At 43.5% G+C, this 24,823-nt stretch overlaps 1 protein-coding gene across 1 annotated transcript in view; it reads right to left on the bottom strand.

The window, feature by feature from the left end:
- The window catches only part of LOC122815973 (zinc finger protein 585A-like), a 475,437-nt gene that overhangs the window by 355,413 nt on the left and 95,201 nt on the right, over positions 1–24,823 (bottom strand). Inside the window, exon 4 of the mRNA XM_044088857.1 lies at positions 4,470–6,125. Within this exon, the coding sequence (XP_043944792.1) occupies positions 4,470–6,125 (1,656 nt within the window). The remainder of the gene's footprint in view (positions 1–4,469; positions 6,126–24,823) is intronic.

Genomic DNA, 24,823 nt, shown 5'->3' with positions numbered 1-24,823 from the left:
ACAGTTGGGCAACCCCTCAGGGCTGCTGCGTGGGTCAGTCAGAGAAGGGTTCTCTCGACCTGAAATTCTTCGGCCCCCCTCTGCCTCTGGGCCGGCGTCCACATTGTCCTCCTCTGCCTCTGAAGGACGAAGGGTCCGGAGCGGGATGGGACTGCTGAGACTTCCTGAACCACATCTTCTTCTGTCCTCTTTGGTTCCTTGAGAATGACCTTTGAGGAGCGGAGAAGCAGATTCCGATGGCAGACAGCATCTTCCCATCTTTTTCGCTCTGGAGTAGCGTGTCACGGACGGTTTTTCCAAATAGCGTAGAACCGTCAAAGGGAGCATTCGTGAAGGATGCCTTAAAGGGTTCCGCAAAGTCGCAAAGACAGAGCCAGGCGTGGCACTGCAAGGTGACCCCTGCTCTGTTGGCCCTAGCCGCCCCCTCCATGGCATGGGAGAGAAGCCCCATGGAAGTGTTTGATATTGACTTTAGAGTGGCCATGTGAGTCGAGAAGGTCCATTTGTCCTCGGCCACCATGGACTCCGGGGGAGACCCAGCATATTCCTTTATCAGATCCCGCTGAAGCCTAATTACATGTGTCAGATAATTCAGCGCCCTTATAGAAAAGGTGGCCGAAGCAAACATCCACTTTCCAATGCGGTCCATCATCCGAGATTCCTTATCAGGAGGATGGACCGAGGAACTTTCTTGTGCCAGTTCCTTCTTGGTGGCAGCCATCACCACCATGGCATCTACCGGGGAACCTTTATTCCACGCCGGTTTGTCAGAAGGGGGACTAAGAATTTTATCTGGTCTCCTAGGGATTGGCTCCACAGTGTGTGGCTCCTTCCAAGCCCTGATAGTAATCAAGTCTACAAGGGGGGCGGCCAGGGGGACACACAAGAAGTAGACAGGCCTGCGTTGAATGCCTCCAGAAACACAAACTCATCCGAGGAAGGCTTCTTGGCTGACCACCCCCCTCTTATGCGCAGCATCTCCATAATGTCTCCAAATGAGACATCCTTGGGTGGTGACCTGGGGAAACCTTCCCCTTCATCTAAGTCTGTGTCCTCCGTGAGGGACTCGAGGGAGTCCAAGTGCCTCCTCTTACACTTTTGTTTGTGAGGGACCTTCTCAGCAGGGCTGTCCGAGGAGGGCTCACCAACGGGGTCCTGCTCCTCTACGGGAACCAACTGCGGTGCTGACGCAGGCTGTCCCTGGGGCCAGACAATGGAAGACAGGCCCCATATGTGAGGGAGTGAAGGGAGGATCCGTAGTACGGACCAGGGACTTCAAACTCCTTGACAGCACCCTCTCCACCATGTCAAATCCCGAAGGTGAACCCCTCTCCCCTGGCTCCGAGAGTAGTCCCCTCGGCTCGGACGTGAGGATTGGTGTCGGAGCCAACGCAATCGGATCCGAAAGGAAAGTGTGCTCCAACAGCAATGGAGTCGAAGACACACTCACCCCTGCAGATCCGAAGCTTGCCTCTCGGTCCCGAGAGCTCGGATCCGAAAGATGACCCAATAAACTCGAGGGTAAGGCCGGTGTCGAAGTAGCAACTACTATCAGTGCCAACTCCCTGGCTCCGTGACGACTCAGATCCGATGGCTCTGAAACCCGATAGTGGATCGGAGAAAGAGCAATGGGTGCAAAGAAAGGGGCCGAGCTCCCTCCCAGAGGGGGGGGCAGGAGCACTCCCATCTGCATCTGGGCCTGCAGGAATCGATGCATCATCCGGTCCATATCTGTGTTGGACAGACTCCTGGTAGACCTGGAAGAAGTCATCGAGGCAGGCTGGGAAGGCCGCCTAGACGACCTCGAAGGTGACCGGGACTCCTCCTCCGGCTCTGGAGAGAAGTGTGGAGAACGGAGCCGAGAGGGGGAAGACCTGGAAACCCTCATAGGGGAACAAGTCAATTTAGCTGGTAGAGCCAAAGGAACTGATTTGGCCCACCGCTTAGGACTCTTGTGTCTATCCCTCTCCTTCTCTCTGTCTCTTCTCTTTACTGGAAGAGTCCCCCTCTCCCTGGGAAACAGCGGGAGGTTGAGTCCCAGCCAGAGGAGGGGGAGCTGGAGGCTGGACAGTCGCAGCTGTGACTGGTGCAACTGAGGGAGAGGAGGAAGAAGAATCTGGGGGCAAGAGTCCCACCAGGATTAGCTTGTTTCTCCTGTCCCTCAGAGCCCGGGAGTTAAAGGCTGCACAAATCTGGCAGCCCAATGTTAAATGGTCTACCCCCAGGCAAAGAACGCACGGAGTGTGGTCATCCTCTGGGGACAGCTTATGATCACACTCAGCACATTTAGAAAAAATGGCCTTAGGGCCCTCGGCCATCACACACAGCACACGCCCTGACACACAGTAAGGGGAAGGGAAAAATACTAATTTACCACAAAAAAATAACAAAAAACACGGTTTAACTAAACTATGGGCTTACTACACACACACACACACACACACACACACACACACACACACACACACACCGAACAAAACTATTTATCTAGGAAAAATACACCTAAAATCCTCACCTAAAAACACTAAGAGGTCGTCCCTAATGCTTCAAAAGCTGCAGCAAATGAGATCTGAGGACTGGACGGAGGTAGCAGGGTATTCTGGGTAAGGAGGAGGAGCTGAGAGCTCAGATCTTTAGCTTGGAAAGCTGCCAGCTCGGATCCAAGGTCGGATCCGATACCCACAGGTTGATGATCAAATGAAGTTAACTACTTCAGATCATATGTTACAAGGATGCACACCTGCTTATGTACCTTCACACCACTACATACGCTACAGGCATGTCTTTACCTAAGTGTGTGTATCACAATAGCACTATCTGGTACTAGGCAGTCAAAACTATAGCAAAGATATACACCAGTGAAAAGGGTTAGACTAGGATTTAATCACAGTGATGGGTTAATACAAATCTCCTTCAATGTAGCTGAATCCTAGTATAAGCCATACTCTAGGGTGTACTGTTGCTATCATGGGAGGGTCATTAAAGTTTATTTTAGAATAAAAGGTATATTTTATACCTGAATAAGAGTTACTGTGTTTCACTTACAGTCTTTGAAATACCGCCTGTAGTTTCCCTAATTCTTAAGAGAACAGTTGTGTGCAGTGTGTGAGTTAAAGTCCCAGCTTGACATACAGTGTTTCTGATTCCCAGCTAAACTTTGAACTCAAAGTAGGGAAACCTGTCTTAAGAATGTATAAAATGCTCAACACACATAACAAGTACACTTGCACTTATGTCCCTATAGCTACATAAAGCCAAGGATGTCACCTTTTATACAGCTGGTTCATAAACTCAAGACTTTCCCAGGAGCAGCACGGCTGAACGCAGATAATCCTGCACTTTTAAAACATTGTGCACTACTACTGGAAGGTTGTCGACAGTAGTATATTGTTGTTTGTGGAATAAAAAGAACATTTCTTAACAAAAAACCTGCCTCTTCTTTTTGCTGCTTATCATTAAAAAAAGTCTCTTTAACTGAAAAAAGGCTAACAATTTGATAGCGCCTTTATTCAAATTTTATTTAAACGGAGGTAAAGACAGTCATCAAGAAAATATGTTTTATGTAATCACATCTGTTTTGGTGGTGTTCTCATCTTATCATGCATTTATTTAATTTCTCCCTTTACTTCCTTGTCCATTTTCTTATGAGTTGCATCAGGCACCTAGAATGACCTTACAGACAGCTGCTGCAACACAGTTTTCAAAGCAAAACGGAAGAAACAAAAGTAGACTGCCACTTTCTACTGTATCACAAATGCATACACAGTCACCTACAAACAAATGAGTCCGGGATCCATGACTTTGGAAAGTGGAAGGAAACTGGAGCACCTAGAGAAACCCCACACAAACACAGCGTGGACATGCAGACTCCACACATAAGGTACCCCAGCTGAGAACTAAACTGGAAAACCTCTTGCTTCTGGGTGGCAAAGCTACCTGTAGCACCACTGTGTCATCTGGTTATTTCCTAACATCTGATTATTCCAGTTTAAAGAACTGGGACCCCAGCAAGAGCCTGCATTGCTCCTATATTCTGTAATTTCACAGAAAATAAACGTCATTCTACATCCTGAGACCTGGTTATCTAACAAGCTGGTCAGAAGAACAGAATCACCTGATAAAAAGGACAAAAGTGTGAGGATTTTAAGCAATAAAGCAAGAAACAGGGACAATAAAACATAAAGAATAACTGATACTTCTAAATGAAGTATGTAGAAAAAAAAGACACATAATGGAAACATGTTGTTTATTTTACCCAAGGAAATTTGCTTGTCATGTTTGTGATGTAAAACTGCAAACTTAATAACTGATTAATACTGCTTTTTGCATGCATTTCAAATACTGCTGACACACAGGTGGCAGGTAATCAGTTTAAAGAATTTCAATAATCCATTTTGTTAAGCTCATTTATGAAGTTTTCCTTGGCCTAATGTCTCTAAATATTTATTTATTTTTTTTTTATTTTCAACTTAATTTTTCTTTATAAGCCACAGCAGGAATGGACTCCAGTCCTGAAATGTGCATTGACTCATGTACTGACAGGGTAATCTGGGAAAACACTTGCCCCACACAGTTGAATAACTTTTCTCCTATGTGCACCTTTTCATGGTTTGAAAGGGTATCCTTCCTTGTAAAACTTTTGTCACATGATGTACATTTATAGGGCTTTTCTCCAGTATGTATTTTTTCATGTGTTGACAAAGTACTTTTGTGGGTAAAACTCTTGTCACATGTGACACATTTGTATGGTTTCTCTCCTGTGTGAATTTTTTCATGTGTGGAGAGACGACTCTTTCTTGTAAAACACTTGTCACATGTGTCACATTTATACAGCTTTTTACCAGTGTGTATTCTCTCATGCACTAAGAGTGTACTCTTCTGTATAAAACTTTTGTCACATGTTGCACACTTAAGAGGTTGCTTTCCAATGTGTATTTTCTCATGTTTTGATAGGACAATTTTTTGTTTAAAACTTTTGCTACAGATTAAACATTTATAGGGCTTCTCTTCTGTGTGTATTTTCTCATGTTTTGTAAGTTGAGACTTGGTTATAAAATTCTTGTCACATGTAATGCATTTATATGGCCTCTCTCCTGTATGCATTTTTTCGTGTACGGGGAGATGACACTTCCAAGTAAAACTTTTGCCACATGTGGCACATTTGTGAGGCTTCTCTCCAGTATGTACTTTCTGATGCTGAAAGAGTGTTCTCTTACGTGTAAAACACTTGTCACACGTGGCACATTTATATGGCTTCTCCCCAGTATGTATTTTTTCATGGGATGACAGCGTACTTTTCTGTGTAAAGCTCATTTCACACATGGCACATTTATATGGCTTCTCTCCAGTATGTATTTTCTCATGTGATAAAAGGTAAGCCTTCACTGCAAAACTCTTATCACACATGGTGCATTTAAATGGTCTCTCTCCATTGTGTGTTTTTTCATGTGTCAAGAGCTGATGATTTGTTAGAAAACTCTTGCCACATGTCAAACATTTATATGGCTTCACTCCACTATGTATTTTCTCATGGGCTCCAAGATAAAATTTCCGTGTAAAACTCTTGGCACATGTGGAACATTTAAAAAATTGTTCTTCATGGTGGGTTTTCTGATGCACTTTAAGGTCAGATTTAAATGTAAAACTGTTGTCACACGTGGCACAATCATATTCCTTCAAACCTGTATGTATTTTTTCATGTGCTGAAAGGTACGTCTTCCTTGTAAAACTCTTGCAACATGTGGCACATTTGTACGGCCTTTCTCCAGTGTGTATTTTTGTATGTCTTAAAAGGTTAGTCTTATGAGTAAAATGTTTACCACACGTGGAACATTTATATGGTTTCACACCAGTGTGTATTCTTTCATGAACTCTAAGATTAGTCTTCTTTGTAAAGCTCTTGTCACATGTCAAACACCTATAGGTTTGTCTCCAGTGGGTTTTTTGATGTAGCTGAAAGACAGGGTTAAATGCAAAGTTGTTGTCACATATACTGCATTCATACTGCTTATGGTCCCTGCATGCTTGCATTTTATCCTGAATGATCTTCCCATATTGAGCATTTACATGATTTTGGACTGAAGACTGATGAATTTTCATCTCACTGAGACTCAGACATCTGTTGGCTAAACATAAAACAGATCAAAATATGAAAACAACATATTAATGAGTTGTACATATATATGTGATATACATACATACATATATAAATATATATATGTGTGTGTGTGTGTGTGTGTGTGTATATATATATATATATATATATGTATATATAAATATACACATGTATATATATATATATATATATATATATATATATATATATATATATAGACATATATATATATATATAAATATATATATATAAGAAAGAGAGATACACATTTATATATATATATATATATATATATATATATATATATATATATATATATATATATATATATATATATATATTTATATATATGGATTCACTTTGAATCATCGAATGTTTAGAACATCGACGTTCTGATCATTGAGACCAGAACATCAATGTTCAGAACATCAAAGGTTCAAAATGAACCATAAAAACAAAAAAAAAATCACAAACACTATGTTATACAGGGGGACTTCACCCCCCCTGCACCCCCCCATGTGGGGGCTGTGCCTCCCACCCCCCCCCCACTTTAATATTCCAACTCCAAGATCGCACTACAGTGGGGTAAGGGAAATCTCCCGTTTACTGCTATATGCAGTAGCGCTAAATGGGAGATTTCCCATACCCTACCTGCAATGCCAACACTCACATAGCACACACACACACACACACACACACACACACACACACACACACACACACACACACACACACACACACACACACACACACAACATGCAGGGCACCTTGCTGCCCTGCATACACACCCAGCACTCCACAATCTCACTTACCTGGCACTTCCACTTTAAACCTTTGATGTTCTGAACATCGATGTTCTGGTCTCGATGATCAGAACGTCGATGTTCTGAACATTCGATTATTTAAAGTGAACCCATATATATATATATATATATATATATATATATATATATATATATATATATACATATACATATATGTATATATTAAATATCTGGCTCTATAGATTATATATTTGGATACACGCATACATATCAATATGTACATAGTCATTTATATGCTTATATATATCATTACTTTGTTTTAGTAATTGATTAATTTTAAATTCAGTAACAAGTAGGTTAAAACTAGAGCATAGAGAATAAACGCATTCTTTCTCTATCAGTTGAACTGTGAAGGGACCCTCCTAAAACTGGAATATCTTTTTCATCTCTCTCAAGATGGCTATTCTAAGTTCTCATAATTAAGGGAATACATATCTTTCAGAGCCATGCATTATGACATCATACAACATGGCAATGTACATTGCATCTCAGCCTACCAGCTCACTTCTGCAATTGAGCAAACATATTCCTGAAAATCAGAATAGAGGGCAGCTACATTTTTCTGGAATGTAAAATGATTTACTTTCATGAGTTACAGGGAACTCAGCAGCTGCTAAATGAGTAAGACATCCAGACACAGAGGGGTGCTGGAGAGATAATTAGGGTGCAACAAGAAGGGTTACCCCACTTACCAAGAGATGTACCTGTTATACCAGAAATTAAGGACCTTTCTCAGGGCGTGTGTGATTGGTAAGAATGTCAAGCAGTATGGACCCCCTCCAGCAGGCAGGAGCTCAGATAGGCTAAAAAAGCAAAGAATGAAAAGGTCAGTTCTTGAATTACTGAGTTACTCAGTGAAGCCCAACTGCTGGAATCATAATGAAATCAATGATCCTTGGTAAAGGTGAAGCACATGGCCATAGCACAAATGCCCCCATGGAAACATTTTTTGAATAATTACTGTGGCTATACCTCTAGATGCCGCGGTAGTGTTGTTACCTCACAGCAAGAGGTTCTCCCGTTTGATTCTCGGCTGGGCTTGGGCATGCCTTCTGTGTGGAGTCTGCATGTCCTTCCCGTGGTTGTGTAGCATTCGAAAGACATGCATGCATAAATGGGCGTGCCTTCATTGAAGGTTGGGCGTCGAGCTGGAACCTTGGCATTTCGTAAAAATCTACTGCCAATCATTAGCGCAACGGAGTTCTGCTGTGGCAACCCCTTACCGGGAAAAGCCAAAAGACAAATAAACAACTGTGGCTATACCTCTGGTGGAACAGCCATTAACAGATGCAATTTCAAAAGGGGGAGGGGTGCAATGGCTGATGCAGTTAGCCATCCATTCAGTGATTTACTTAGCTAATGCCAGTCTCTGCCTCTTTGGAGCTGTTCATTCCTCTAGACTCCTGCAGGTGCTTTAACTAAAGCCTAAGCTGCTGGTAGGAGTCCCAACAGTGACGACCTCTTTTCCCTCTAGTTCCCTCTAGTTTCTGCCTTAAAAATTGGAGATGACTAAGAGGACTCCAAAAAATATTCTGGCACCACTTTTAGCATGAAATGAGTGGCACCTAAGCCTGATCCTTATGAAATGCCAGATATGCTTCTTCACAGATAAATACCTGAAGCTCAGAGATTAAGAGCCGTCCAGAAGAGTATTTCCAGGAGATTCAGTGCTGCAAAATTAGCAGAAGTGAATGGTGGACAGGCAGACATGTCACTTATAAAATGCAGGCCACAAGAAGGAGAAAGTTCTTCAGAGGAGGTGTATATGCAGGACTTCTTAAGGAACTACTTCACCAGTGAGTATTTGGTCACAATCCTGCTCTACACCAAGCTGTGATGAAGTAAAATAGTTGACACTTGTATCTGTCCATGGAACAAACACAATTCAAATTGCACAGTTAGCTGACACAGGTCAGTAACACCTACATACTGACCAAATGGGACAATATGCAGGTATATGCTTGATGGGAGGCTTTCTAGGAGTTGTAGTCACCTCAAAAATTCAAGCGAGGTTAGGTAGGATCGTGTGACCTAAGAGGTACAGCATAAAGTGAAACCAGATGTGAATCCCAAGCAATGAGGGGGTGGGGTTGCCTTAGTTTGTACTGGGAAGGTTTTCTATGGTGTCAGTGACACGGGGGGGTGTTGCCTTAGATTGTACTGGGAAGGTTTTCTGTGCTGTCAGTGAAATGGGGGATTTTCCTTCGTTTGTACCTTGAAGGTTCTGTGTGGTGTCAGTGACATGAGGGGTTGCCTAATTTATTTTGTACTGCGATAGTTTTCTGTGCTATCAGTGACATTTGGGCTGCCTTAGTTTGTAATGGAAACACTTCCTGTGATGTCAGCAACATGTGGGCTGCCTTAGTTTGTACTGAAAACACTTCCTGTGATGTCAGTGACATGGGAGGTTGCCTTAGTTTGTACTCTGATTTTTTTTGTGCTGTCAGTACCATGGGAATGTTTTAGTTTGTACCCATACATCATCTACATTTATATCATCTAAACTCTATCCACTACCAAAAACCAACCAACCAATCACGTTCATTGTCACCTTTAATTGGCTCATACTACTTAGCTGAACACTATCATATCATCTGATCACCTAAGTAAACATCTAAGTACTCAAAGAATCAATACTTAGACTATAAAAAACTCTATTCTACTGCCCCTTAAAGAAAATCTATTTTCTCCTATTAAAGACAATATGCTGTTCCTCCACAGTTCTCCTCAATGTTTTGAATCTTATTTAACTCTTTCACATCCTGCTTCAGTCCCCTTCACCATCACACTATCCTCCCCATAGTACAACTTACCCACAACCACACATTTTTTAACTACGAAATATCACAGTCTCTACCTTCTAACTAGAGCAACCCTCACAAAACACAACTACATCAGAGTCCTGTCCTATCCAAGCACTAAATGTGAACCACAGGGATAAATCAAAACATTGTTGCAACCTCTTGCACCTTTCATCTACTCTCCCCCCTCTGTGGGGACATCAGCTCTAACCCTGAACCATCCTCTAATACCATCTGAACCCATATCACCTACCATCTTCTACTCTGACACAATCACCCCCCATCAATCTTAGCCACAACCTGCTATTATTGAATATAAACATCAGAAGCTTCTCTAACAAACTTACTGCATCACACATCCCAGACATATTCATCACCACAGAAATCTGGCTAAAACCATACACTAAGGATGAATAAATCATTCCCCAGGATACAATTTAATAAGGGATGATGTAATATATAAAAATGCTGGTGGGGTTGCAATATTTGATAAAAAAACAACCTGAATGTCACTAGATACCCACATACTCACCTCAGTTTTCCAATTACTGAAATAATTATCACCTTCCTGCATATGAACAGGCACAATACAATCTGCATATCCTCCATCTATATTCCCCCAGGAGACAACAAAGCCATCTTTGAAGATATTCTTCACTGGTTCTACACTAATACAAATAAGGAAACCATTATACTCAAGGACTTCAACTTAGATTATCTATCTGTTCATCCATCAACCCTTTCTACTAATTTATTTGATTTTACCCAAGTGATGACCTCACCCATAAGAAATGACAAACACAGTGAAAGGCAGTCATTACTGGACTGGATCCTCACCTCCTCACCCTCAAAACCTTCAGTGACCATCGCCCCACTTTTTTCATCAGACAAGCTATCCACACCCCCAGACATATAGTCCTGAAACAAATAAGTAATTTCTCATCCTCCCTCAACTAATAAACCTTTATTAATTACCTGCACCATACTTTACAAAATGTATCACTAAATCTTGCTGTTAGTGATTTTGGTGATGTACTTCTTTACATCATTAGAACAAAAAAAAAAAAAAAACAAAAGCAAGCCAGCTACATGGCTCACTAAAGAAACTACACAGCTAGTGCTTAACAGGGACAAAGCCTGGAAAACATGGAATGAAGATAAAACACAACAAAAATGTCAATGTTTCAGACAACTTAGAAATCGCTATAAGCAAGAATTCAAACTAGATAAACCCACCTACTTTCATTCACTCCAAAGCAAACACAACTAGAATCCCAAACAGTTCTGGGCAACCATAAAATGCCTACTATACTGGTCAAACCAGCACTCCACCACCAAATACAAACAACAACACTGACCCTGTAGCCGGCCAATTTAACACACATTTCACTCGTGTCCTCTGTCTCTTAGAATCTAATTCACACTCATCCCTCTCTATCCAAATCATCCATTCCTAAAACACAACCCTTTTCTCCTTTCAGCCAATACCAGCCTCAACCATCAAAAAATACCTATAAAAACCATTGCACCCACTGCTTACAAATTACCACCCAATACCTCAGGATAGCCGCTGATGCCCTTGCCTACTTAATATCATAAGTCATAAATAGCTCTGTTTCTGAAAAATATGTCCCAGCTATCTGGAAAAGATTCAACATAATACCACGTCACAAAGGAAGATCATCCACAGATCTCCCCAACTACTGACTCATAGTAATGTACCCCCCATCCAAGATATTACAAAAATGTATACAATCCCAACTCCTAACCCATCTCATTAACACCAACCTTTAGTAATGTCCCCCCACCCAAGACAATAGAAAAATGTATACAATCCCAGCTCCTTACCTATCTCACTAACAGCAACCTTCAGTAATGTACCCCATCCAAGATAGTACAAAAAGGTATACAATCCCAACTCCTAGCCCATCTCATTAAGTGCAGCCTTTTCTCCCCTACACAATATGGCGTTCGGCTTCCTTAGTTTCCCTGAAACCATAAACACCAACAGGAATAAGGGCAAACCTCGTATCCTCCCTTTTCTTGGATTTGTCAAAGGCATTTGACACAGTATCCAACCAACTCCTCTTAATGAAATAGCTTCTATATCACTGTTTCACTCGTCTCTTTCTTTTTTCCAGTTATCTCTCCAACAGATAACCAGCCATAAAATGGACTCCATTGCCATCAGCATGTTTCAAGATTCATTTCTAGGCCCGGTACTATTCAATATCTTCACAAACAAGATACATAAAGCCAGCAACTCACCTCCATAGTAAAATACACTGATGATACCACAGTCATAGGCTCAGCCCTTAACCTCTCACTACTACAGCATATGACCCAAGACTCTTTCTTCTGTATAGAATTATGGCTAAAAGCTCACCAGTTAATCTTAAATTGCAAAAAAAAAAAAAAAAATGAATCTAATGCTCTTTACTCCCAGATCTCTTCCTGCAACCAATCTATCCTTCAACATCACCTCTACAGACACTGTAGCAAATTCTAAACTGCTGGGTGTCACAATAGACAATAAAAAGAAGTTATGTACTCACCATAATGTTCCATCTGAGTAGTTCTACTTCATTTGTCTTCAACCTGTGGGATACTGGATCCATATCGGATCCAAGTCGGCAACTTTATTAGCATCTGCTCCGAGCTCCAAGCTCCTCCCCTTACCCATAATAAACCTCCACTACCTTCCAATCCCCAGATCGAGTTTGCTGAACCTAATACTGATAACCCGACCTGAAAAAATATTTCTGACCTATAACTGCAACCCGTAGGCTGTTCATATGCCAAGGTCCAGGGGGAAGGAGGGAGGGATGGTTGAAGACAAATGAAGTAGAACTACTCAGATGGAACATTATGGTGAGTACATAACTTCTTTATCTGAAGTAGTTTACTTCATTTGGTCTTCAACCTATGGGACAGAGTCCCCAGCTACTAAACTCCTGGGAGGCGCTTATGGAAGGATATCCCGGAGCACCGCGGAACCAAAGGATGCTCTCCTTCTGGAAGTCAAATCCGATTTGTAATGAGAAATAAATGTATGAGATGAGGACCAAGTAGCTGCAGAAGAAAATATCATCCAAAGACACTCTAGACCAAAAAGCTGCAGATGTAGCCATCGATAATTGATGGTCTGATTGATATTGACTGGTGATGCCACCTTAGGAAGAAAGGATGGATTGGTCCGCCAAGCATACTGATGGTCTGACTGATATTGACTGGCGATGCCACCTTAGGAAGAAAGGATGGATTGGTCCAAAGGGAAACACTATCTTTGTGAAAAATCATGTAAGGAACTTTGATGGACAAGGCCTGTAGTTTTGAGACCTTTTTGGCAGAGGTAATAGCCACAAGAAAAGCTGTTTTCCAAGATAAACATTTCAGATCAGCTAGAAAATCAAGAATGGTGGAAATAGGAGCCGTGAAGGGGTCTAATCTCCATTGAGAGGCCCAAAGGGAAAAACGCTTCCACTTGCTGCAATAAACCTTCCTGATCAAAGACTTATGAGCAGCCATCAAAATAGACCTAAATGAGGAGGATAATCCAGGAGTCCTACCAATCAAGGGAACTGAAGCAGCCAAGCTGTGAACTTCAAACTGTCCAGATTCAAAGGAGGCACCCCTGAAGGGTGTGAAATCAGATCCTGAATAGGATCCAGGATCCAAGATCCAAGGCGGAGCCAGAAGGTGAGACCAAAGGAAGGGAAACTATACCTGGCGAGGCCAAAACGAGGATCACTTTGCTCCCCAGTCAATGAGCTTTCTGTGGAAACCTCGGAATAAGATGTACTGGAGGGTAAAGCATACAGAAGACCAGGAGGCCAAGCATGAACTAGAGCATCTCTGGGGGACTCCCCAGGCAGGAGGTTCAGAGCGAAAAACTGCCTGCATTTTGTGCTGGAAGGAGATGCGAAGAGATTGCACCAAGGTTGACCCCACTCGCAGAAGATCTGTTCTGCTACTGAAAGATTCAGAGACCATTCGTAAGGCATCAGAATAGTCCGGCTTAGCCTGTTCTCTAGGATGTTGGACCATCCTGGAATGTGCATTGTGATGAGAAAATGACCCACACTCTCATGGCCTCATGACAAAGGGTGTAAAATCTGGTCCCTCCCTGTTTGTTGATATACCAGACCACTGACATGTTGCCTGACTGAATTGCAATCATTCCCAGAGAAGGAAAAGCATGAAGGGCCTCCAATGCTAGGAAGGACCGCCCTCATCTCTAAGACATTTATGTGCAAGTTGGTCTCTACAGGGGACCACAGGCTTTGGACTGTCCTGCCCGAACAATGCCCCCCCACCCAAGTTGGGAGGTGTCTGTGGTCACTGTGGCTTGGGCTGGGACTAGAATAAAGGGTAGTCCCTCCAAAATGTCTGGAGAATGCATCCACCATATGAGGGACGACCGACAGACTCGACTGAGTTGAACTGGATATGCCAATGGCAGTTTCAACAGGAACCATTCTACAGCTAGAGTCCACTGTAGGATTCTCATGTGTAATCGGGCACACAGTTGAAGTGTTATGGTTACTGCCATAAAGCCTAAGGCCCTCAACACTGACTCCACTGTTGGGAGATGAGAGTGGTAGATCAGGGAGACATACATCCTCAGATTTTGCACTACCTCCGAGGTCAGGAAGATTTTGCACTGTAAAGTATCTATCCTGGCGCTAATGTAGTCTATCACCTGTATAGGATCTAGGAGTGATTTGGATGCATTGATTGTGATCCCCAAATGCAGGGCAATGATCAGGAAATAATCCCTGATTTGGGAGAGTAGACACCTGGTGGGAGCAGTGAGGAGCCAATCGTCCCGGTACAGATAGACCTGAATCCCCTGAAACCTCAGGTGAGCCGCTACTACCGCCATCACTTTGGTGAACACCCTGGGGGCTGTGGTGAGACCAAAGAGTAGAGCTCAAAATTGGTAATGATTGAATCCTAGCCAGAAGTGGAGGAACCTCCTGGATCTTCTGTGCATCTTCATGTGATAGCAAGCATCCTGGAGGTCTAACGAGCACATCCATTTGCTCTCTTGCAAGTACGGTATGATGGACTGTAATGTGACCATCCAGAAATTATCTTTGGCAACTGACAGGTTCAGGGTAGAAAGGTCCAGAATGGGCCTTAAGTCCCCTGTTTTCTTTGGCACCAAAAAGAATCTAGAGTAAAAGACCGATCCGGACTGATCTAGGGGGACGGTTTTGATGGCTCATTTTTCTAGCAGCTTGGAAATTTCCTGTGCTGCTGCCTCCCTTTGTGTGGGTGGTATGTCTGGGAGGTGTTTGTGAGATTTGGGGGGACCCACAAGAGGGATAGAGTATCTTCTGGATATGATCTTCAGCACCCAGTGGTCTGATGTTATGGACTCCCATACCGCTAGGTGCAAGGACAATCGTCCCCCGACTGACTCCAGATTAGAGCAGTCAGGCCACCCCTCAGGGTTGCTGCCCGGGTCTGTCCAAGAAAGGTTCTCGATAGCCAAAATTCTCAGGATCACCCTCTGCCTCTGGGTTGGCATCCATTTTGTCCTCATCAGAAGAAGGTTGGGGGCAGACCAACCTCCCCATTGGTGTAGGATTTCCATAATGTCTCCAAAGGAGACATCCTTGGGAGGTGACCTAGGGGAACCTTCTCCATCATCCAAGTCAGTATACTTGTTGTGGAACTCGGGGGAGTCCAAGTGCCTCCTCTTGCATGTATGTGTGTGAGGCACCTCTCCGGTGGGGATTTCCAGGGGGAACTCGCAAGCGACTTGCTCCTCAGGGGGAAACCGTCTGGGGGTCCTCGAGCACAGGCTGTCCCTCTTATAAAATTATGGGGATCGTAGACAGAGCCGAGGGGGTCTGGGTGGAGCCCAAAGAGGTGGTCAGGGGTCTCAATCCAGTGGAGAGAACCCTTTCTACACCACTGAATGCCGAAGAAGAGTGAACCTCCGGAGAAACCAATAAGGAGGGCAGTCTCCCCAGGTCCAACAAAAGAATCGGAGTTGGGCTCGAAGTTGATGGAGCTCCGAGGGAGGGAACCTGGCCCGACAAAGGCAGAGTAAATGAAAAAAGTTCCACTCCCTTGGATCCAACATCCAAGCTCCGACTCTGAGAGTGGCTCGGATCCAAGCTGGTCAGATCCAACATGCTCCAGGCAGCTGTCAGCATCAAGGAAGCAGGTAACATCGGGGCCGACCCCCTGAATACAGCCATCCTCAGATCCGAATACTCCAAACCCGATGGACGGATCGGAGAAGGAGATATCGGTTGGAAAAAAGGAAGCGAGCTCCCCTCTCCTGAGGGAGAGGGGGCTGGCAAGACCCCCATTTGGATCTGAGTACGAATAAACCTCCTCATCATTTTATCCATATCAACCTCAGACAAAGACCGGGTGGACATCGACGAGGCTACGGACACCGACCTTGTGAGTCGGGGCACAAGTCCCTAGAAGCTGAGCGTATCTCCTCCAGCTCTGGGGAAAACCTTGGAGATCAGAGACTAAGGGAGTCATGGATCCTTAAAGTTTTGGCTGGTGAAGGGAGGTCCGGAGACCTCTTACATTTTTCCCTCGACTTTGATTCTCTCTCCTTCTGTCTGCCCCTTTTCCACTCCACTTCCACAGGCTTTTGCACAGGAAGTTGAGCCCCAGCCTGGGAGGGAGGAGAAGCCAGGGAAAGAGAAGAAGGAGAGGCAGCCACAGCAGCCACTGTGACCGAAGCCAAAGATGAGGCAACTGTCTCAGATGGGGGAAGAAGGCCCTTTAGGGCCAACTTGGCCTTCCTGTCTTTAATGGCGTGCGGGTTAAACCCCGCACATATAGTTCACTCTGTGATCAGATAGGCCAAGCACATAACACACAGAGTGTGTCCATCCGCAGAGGATAACTTATGGCCACACTCAGTGCATCTCTTGAATATAGGCTTATCAGCCATGGTCTCAGAAGAAAGAATAACTACAAAAAGGATGCTATTTTTTTCACACTGGAAAACACCCACTCATCACACTCATGCACAGAACACACTGGGGGTGGAGAGCAAAAACACACACAACTACTCTAAACTAATCTAACCACTCTAAAAACTAGAAACTCGATGCACCAAGTGGGGGGGGGGACCTACACTAAAACTATCTAATGTTTAGAGAGAAAAAATAAATATTTTAAAGTTTTTAACCCACTTATGACCTGGAGCTCTGGAGATCACAATGCTTTAGCTATTGACGGCAAACAAGATCTGGGGGTTGGAACGTAGTGGAGATGTATTATGGGTAAGGGGAGGAGCTTCGAGCTCACAGCAGATGCTAGTAAAGTTGCCGGCTCGGATCCGATACGGATCCGGTATCCCACAAGTTGAAGACCAAATGAAGTAAACTACTTCAGATCCCAAAATTTGCCTTTTACCAAGCCCCCAATAAAACACACCAAAAACAGGGTTTTCTCTACTGGAAAAAAAATTGCCTCACAGACTCATCTAGGAAAACTTTAGCAACATCCCATCTTCTCTCCTCATTGCTTTATGCATCATCCATACTTACTAACCTACAGGCCAGCCTATGACCTAAGCTAGAATCTTGTTACAGCTAACTCACATCATCACATGCACTATGGATTACACTAAAACAGCTTAAGTGGCTTGGACTACCATATCACCACAGATTCACCCAGCTACTAATTGTCCACAAAATAATACACAATCTAAATGCATGCTCTTCATTACAAAATATTCTGAAGCATTATTCCCTCCCACTCTGCCTTCTCTTAAGAAATAAAAACCTCCTAACCACCTCCAAATCCCATAACACTGCAGGTGGCTCATTGTACTCATACTGTGTCACCAGAGAGGGGAACACCATGCCTGTGTCACTAAAACTGAACAGCTGCGCATCTGTACTCACACTATGTCACCAGACAGGGGAACACCATGCCTGTGTCACTAAAACTGAACATCTGCGCATCTGTACTCACACTATGTCACCAGACAGGGGAACACCATGCCTGTGTCGCTAAAACTGAACAGCTGTGCATCTGTACTCACACTATGTCACCAGACAGTGGAACACCATGCCAGTGTCACTAAAACTGAACAGCTGCGCATCTGTACTCACACTATGTCACCAGACAGGGGAACACTATGTCCGAGTCACTAAAACTGAATAGATGTGCATCAAGTTCTAAGGACAACCTAAAACAGTACCTAACCTCAGATTGGCTATGCTCATGTACCCACACCATCTAATATTTTTCACACTTTCACCTCCTTCCTGCACCAACTCCATCCAACATCCTTCACCTTCTCTCTGCCTAATTCAACAGACACTCTTATACTCCCCTCTCCTACTTATCTGTCCTTAAACTCCCCTCTCCTACTTACCTGTCCTTAAACTCCCCTCTCCTACTTACCTGTCCTTAAACTCCCCTCTCCTACTTACCTGTCTTTATACTCCCCTCTTCTACTCACCTGTCCTTAACCTCCCTTCTGCTACTTACCTGTCCTTAAACTCTCCTTTCCTACTTACCTGCCCTTAAACTTCCCTTTCCTACTTACCTGTCCTTAAATGCTCCTTTCCTACTTACCTGCCCTTAATCTCCCTTCTCCTATTTATATGTCCTTAAACTCCCTTCTCCTACTTACCTGTCCTTAAACTCCCCTTTCCTACTTACCTGTCCTTAAATGCTCCTTTCCTACTTACCTGCCCTTAATCTCCCTTCTCCTATTTATATGTCCTTAAACTCCCCTCTCCTACTTACCTGTCCTTAAACTCCCCTTTCCTACTTACCTGTCCTTAAATGCTCCTTTCCTACTTACCTGCCCTTAATCTCCCTTCTCCTATTTATATGTCCTTAAACTCCTCTCTCCTGCTTACCTGTCTTTATACTCCCTTTTCCTACTTACCTGTCCTTAAACTCCCCTCTCCTACTTACCTGTCCTTAAACTCCCCTCTCCTACTTACCTGTCTTTATACTCCCCTCTTCTACTCACCTGTCCTTAACCTCCCTTCTGCTACTTACCTGTCCTTAAATGCTCCTTTCCTACTTACCTGCCCTTAATCTCCCTTCTCCTATTTATATGTCCTTAAACTCCTCTCTCCTACTTACCTGTCTTTATACTCCCCTTTCCTACTTACCTGTCCTTAAACTCCCCTTTCCTACTTACCCGTCCTTAAACTCTCCTCTCCTACTTACCTGTCTCCCCAGTATTACTACTTACCCTAATAACTTTCTTCACTTACCTCTGTTGTTTAAACATGACTCCATCTAGTTTAACAGTATTCTGTCTATCAACAACATTCCAATACTCCTAACCTACACCTGTAGGTATCCCTCCTCTTAGGTAACATCCTGTAAGTAATGAACATGAAGACTTCATACTTTCAAAACTATTTTAATTTCTGTGACGCAGATATATAAATATTTCATACTCTCATAACAGTATGAATTTATGCACAATTGCATCTTATCTTATGTAGTTTATTTCTGTAAAATGTATTATTTCACTGTTAATTATTTGTTATTCTCATGGACTATGTGGGCGGCCATGGTGCTGCAGCGGTTAGCGTTGTCACCTCACAGCAAGAGGTTCTCCGGTTCAATCCTCGGCTGGGGTACCTTCTGTGTGGAGTCTGCATGTCCTCCCTGTGTTCGCGTGGGTTTCCTCTGGGTGCTCCGGTTTCCTCCCACATCCCAAAGACATGCAGTAGGGGGATTGGATACTCTAAATTGGCCCTAGGTGTGAGTCCATGCATGTGTGTGCCTTTTGTGGAAGGTTGGACGCTGGGCTGGCAACTCGACACCGTAAAAACTCCACTGCCAATCATGAGCAGACAGGTGATCTGCTGTGGCGACCCCTAACCGGGAAAAGCTGAAAGAAGAAGAAGAAGAAGAAGATTCTCATGGACTATGTAAGACTGCATTTGGACCTTTTCTTTGAATCTTTTGTACTGTGCATCTGTAACTAAGTAAAACTGTATCTAGAGCTTTACATGGCCTCCACAGAAAATGGGCCTGTGTGCCTAGTCAGAACTTCCCAGTAAACAAAGGGAAATAAATACTGGGAAGGATTTATGTGCTGTCACTGACATGGGTGTGCCTTAGTTTGCACTGGGAACTGTGATCAGTGACATGGTGGGTTGACTTATTTTGTACTGGGAACATTTTCTGTGTTGTGAGTGACAGTGGGGGGTTGCCTTAGTTTGCACTGGGAAGGTTTTCTATGCTGTGACATGGGGGTGCCTTAGTTTGCAGTGGGAATGATTTCTGTGCTGTCAGTCACATGATACGATGACCTGAAACCTTGACATTTCTGGTACCAATGAATGACAAGAATAATTTATTTATTTAGTTACTTGGTTTATCTACTGGGAAAGTCAGACTGGTCACAACTCCCATTTTCACAGGACGCTTATCTACTGGGAAAGTCAGACTGGTCACAAGTCCATTTTCACAGGAGGCCCTGGGAGAAATGCTCCAAATAAAATACATATTTGCAATGAACAATATAAAATTAAACATGTTAACCATTAATTTGAAATTAGTATTGAGACAAATCTTAAAAAGACATTTACAGTATACCGTTCATAAGTGTCAAAGAGATGTGAAATGTAACAGCCAGAGATACGAGGCAATGATAATGCACATAGGCTCAGTATGCATAATGTCATACATGAGGTACAATGTCCCTACAGTAGGGAGGGAAAACAGAGGAGGAGGAGTGATATAAGCAGAAATAATAAAGAAAAAAACAAGTACAAAAAAATTCTGATAATGGAGAGGCTGAGATAACAGTACATCAGTAAGGTGGGGAGGTGGGGCTGAGATAACAGTACATCAGTAAGGTGAGGAGGTGGGGCTGAGATAACAGTAAATCAGTAAGGTGGGGAGGTGGGATTGAGATAACAGTACATCAGTAAGGTGGGGCTGAGATAACAGTACATCAGTAAGGTGGGGAGGTGGGGCTGAGATAACAGTACATTAGTAAGGTGGGGAGGTGGGGCTGAGATAACAGTACATCAGTAAGGTGGGGAGGTGGGGCTGAGATAACAGTACATCAGTAAGGTGGGGAGGTGGGGCTGAGATAACAGTACATCAGTAAGGTGGGGCTGAGATCACAGTACATCACTAAGGTGGGGAGGTGAGCTCACAGGAAGTATTAGTAGGAAAGGAAGATACAGGTAAGTTGGAGGAGCAGTAGTTGGGATGAAAAAGAAAATGACAGGGATAAGAAAAGAGAAAGAGTCAGGGTGATGGATACAGAGACTGGTAATAGAAGAAAAACAGAAAGAAAGGTGGGTTTAGTCAGGATGGGAGTTCTTCTCTGAACTTTGCACTTAGGTCAGCATCAGCAGAAATAGTGAACAGACATAAAGGAATACCTCCTGCCATGGAATGGTGAACCCATCCACTACTAAATTACCCTTATTCTGCTCCACCAAGGACTGCATTCACCTAAGAGGCACATCATTAGCACTGTTGGGTACCTTCTCAGAGAGCATTTTGATCAGAAAGGATTTTCAAATCCTCAGCACCAGAAGAGGACTGAAGGAATGGCTCAGGAAGTCTAGCAGCATGTTCACATCTCTTAGGATATGAATGAGCAAGAGATGCCCCTTGCCCTTTCTTACACTCCATTGCAAGAACTGCTTCACAGTTTTGCAAAGAGGCATGATTCACTGCCCCTTGTTTGTTCAGGTATCCTAAAAATAAACTGGTTTTTAGGCAAAATCAGAACAGACCTGGGCTTAGACTCTCCTCCAGAGCCTTCATGGCAAAAATAACTATGTGAGACCCCACCTGATATATGCCATGCCCCCCTCTCTAGAAGGACAATTTCACAGCAGAAGTGAAAAGGACAATGGTAGCTATGCACCTCACCCCCACCAGCAAAGAGTCCATTGTCAGGCTCTAGTGTCTGTCTGCTAGAAGAAAAACACAAACTAGGATTGGTGTTGTTTGTCTACCACCCTCTAGCACACTGACAGGCTTCTGAAAGCAGAAGACCTTTGACAGTGAAGGGAATTCTGCTGTCAATGTTTTCCCACAATCTCATGGAAGAACTACATCCTCAGGCAATCAATAGGTCACCATCAAGCCAAGATGAGGTGGAAGATCCAATCCTACACTTTCTTCTGCATCCTCACTTGAGCCACCAAAGACATGACCTCCTGGGTCCTGTCCCTGGGTAAAAAGGACTGATATTATAACTGCTTTGTGCAGATGAATACAGTTGACACCTAGGAGACTGCAATCACAGAAGTGTTCATCTCAGAGCTTCTTAGTGGGGCTGCCGGCATCCCATTACCTAAGAAAGGCCCACAATAAACATGTTAGGTACTATAGGAAGCATACTGACCCACAAACAATGAATTGTTAAAAAAGGAGTCCACCATGATTAGGGACACCATCCATGTGATCTGCAGCAGTTGGAGTATAATGCTTGGCTCTTTCTCAAAAAAAAAAAAAAAAAAGTGACAACCTCTACCAACACTTTGAGAAGCAGAGGCTGGGTCAGTCTTAAGAACTCTGTGAAACTAGCTAGGTTTCTGAGTCCAGTCCTTTCTTCTGAGGATCTAAGAACCTATATGGCGATCTGTGACAAAGCTGAGAACCTACTAGTCTTCTATCATGGCACTTCAGGCTGGAGCATTCTTGGAAAACCTGCCTCTATGCAAAATCCTAAATGGTAATCAGGAATGGTGCTGCTGTTCTAGCAGTCACTCTTCAGGGTGACGTGTGTTACACAGCAAAGACTGACATTTGAGAGTCCTTCTCACTCTGTGGGCATTCATTGGAATAGGACTGGCATGTACAAAGGGGTGCTTGACAATGGGGCCAGACAGTGCCTTATCCATAATGAAGCCTCACTTCCACTTTGCAAGGTTGTCAACTACATTCTAGGAAGGATGGTCAAAGAAGACCTCCTGAAAAAAGTATCCAGGAGAGTCTGTCTAAGGACTTCTTTCAGAGAGGACAGCCTCAGCTATACTAGCCTGCAGAGGCACATACCTAAGCATTCTATCCTGGCCAAAACATTAGCACAAAGTTGCAATAAGAAATGTGATAATTAACCAAGGAATCTGAAAACAGGATTTTAGCCACAGCTTTCTTCAACCAAGACACAGGCAGGACTGATATCTTGGCCACATTATAAATATCTATAATACGGCCAGGTAAAACAGTTGAGATAGCTAAACTCAACATAGCAGAGAATACACACCTTGGACAAAGCTTTGTACTTTGTGCCACTGGGTGATTTAACAAGATGTTGGGTTCTGTCAGACTTCTGAGTCCCCCCTAGCAGGCCTAGTTGAAGCATCACGCCAGAAAGGGGACAACAGGCTTCTACAAGCAGCACAGAGGAAAGCCACTGCAAAGATGCATGAGATGAAGGGGAAAAGAAATTACCAATGACTAGAGGAGACAGTAAACTTCTCTTTAGAGATGACAACAAACAGGGAACATGATAAGAGGACATCATTTCCATCAGGAGATATTAGTAGGTCACCCTCAAAGAGGAAGAACAGGTGATAGAAGGTGCTAAATGGTCCCTGGTTCCCCAGAAGTATTTATTCAAAGAGCAGGTTGTAGAGCCAGAGAGTGGAATTACTGGGATGGGTGGCAGATATGAAAGCCAAAGAGGCACTGACAATGGCATGGGTTTGGTAGAAAGGATGAGACAGAAGTGGGGGATGTCTGGGAGATAGAAGGTTAAACGCACTTAAATCTGCAAAAATGTTAACATAAATCTATGCAATCTCACTCCACTCTGCTGTGGGTTTGTAGAATGCATCTGTTTGGAAGAGAGCCAAGGGAGCTGTAAGACAGTGCTTCTATGCTGCAAAAATGGCATCTCTGATCCTAAGTTCCATGGGAAATGACACAAGGCTCCTTTCTCTTTCTCCTCAGAATATTCATTCAGATATGTTTGAGAGAAGGAATTTGGAGTACAATCCATTTTATGATAGACTTTTGAAGTCAGAGGATTTGTCGAAAGGAGGCTCATGAAGCGGGTGGCTGTGGGGGTAGGAGATCTCAATGTCTTTATGCATCTGAGCTAAAGTCCTATAAGTAATTTGAGTCTTTCCAAAATGAAGAAAGACACCCCCCCCCCGTTCCAGCTTGGATAATGTAAGGCTGATACGTGTCCAGCCAGTTTTGCAGTAGATGCATGCCAAGTCTGAGGTGACAGGGCAAACAGATGGAAATACCGGCAAAGGGCAATGTTACGATGAGTGTGGCCTGCCTTTGAACTGCCACAGGCATCTGTCCATATTCCCCAGTGATCTGCTCCTGTCCTGCCATGTCCCAGGCCTCAGACAGCTAACTGACATTAATAGTCTGACCCATGAGCCCTTGAAAAGGAAGACACAGCAGACTTTTCTCAATGTGTATCAGACAGCCATGGCCCTGAGCACTACCACTGAGCTTCATATAGGTACCTCAACGGACTGCTGCCCAACAGCATGCTGATTCCAACTGGAGGAAAACTGGCAATGCTTCATCCATCAGAGCGGTACTGGGAATACACCTCTCACAGATAATTCCTTATCATCTTGTCAGGCACATAGGACTGAATAGCTAATCCCTAGTAATCAAGTCTGCCCAAGGCACCTCCTGCTGAATTTGGGAGGCCTTATATATCCACAGTAGCCACACTCATCCTATCTCCACCCAATCAGGTGCAGAAACCTGTCGTCCAATAAAAAAGTGACATGTTCAGTGTTTTAGTCTTATGTCTTCAGATAATCAGCTAGATTACGTGAACATTTAAGGCCAATGACTTCACAAGTCCTTAATGGTTCATCTATTCCATAAAAGTTACTTTGGATTATCTGTACACCATCTGTCCTACAGACATCCAAAATCCCATGCTATTATTTATTTATTTGATATTTGTTTACTGGAATAGTCCGACTGGTATGAGCCCATTTTCAGCAGAGGCTCAGGGAGCAAAGCTCCACAGTACACATAAACAGAATTAAAAAATTGAACAATGGTTACAAATATTAAGACAATAATAAACTAGTACAACATGTGAAATATAGTAAAATAAAAATAAGCAAAATATAAAGGCAAGCAATAAAGCTGAC

The sequence above is a fragment of the Protopterus annectens genome, chromosome 11.part0 (assembly GCF_019279795.1).
Source record: "Protopterus annectens isolate FY-2018-M chromosome 11.part0, PAN1.0, whole genome shotgun sequence".
Taxonomy (NCBI): domain Eukaryota; kingdom Metazoa; phylum Chordata; order Ceratodontiformes; family Protopteridae; genus Protopterus; species Protopterus annectens.
The sequence above is the reverse complement of the archived record's forward strand: the minus strand, read 5'-3'. Positions and strand labels throughout refer to the sequence as shown.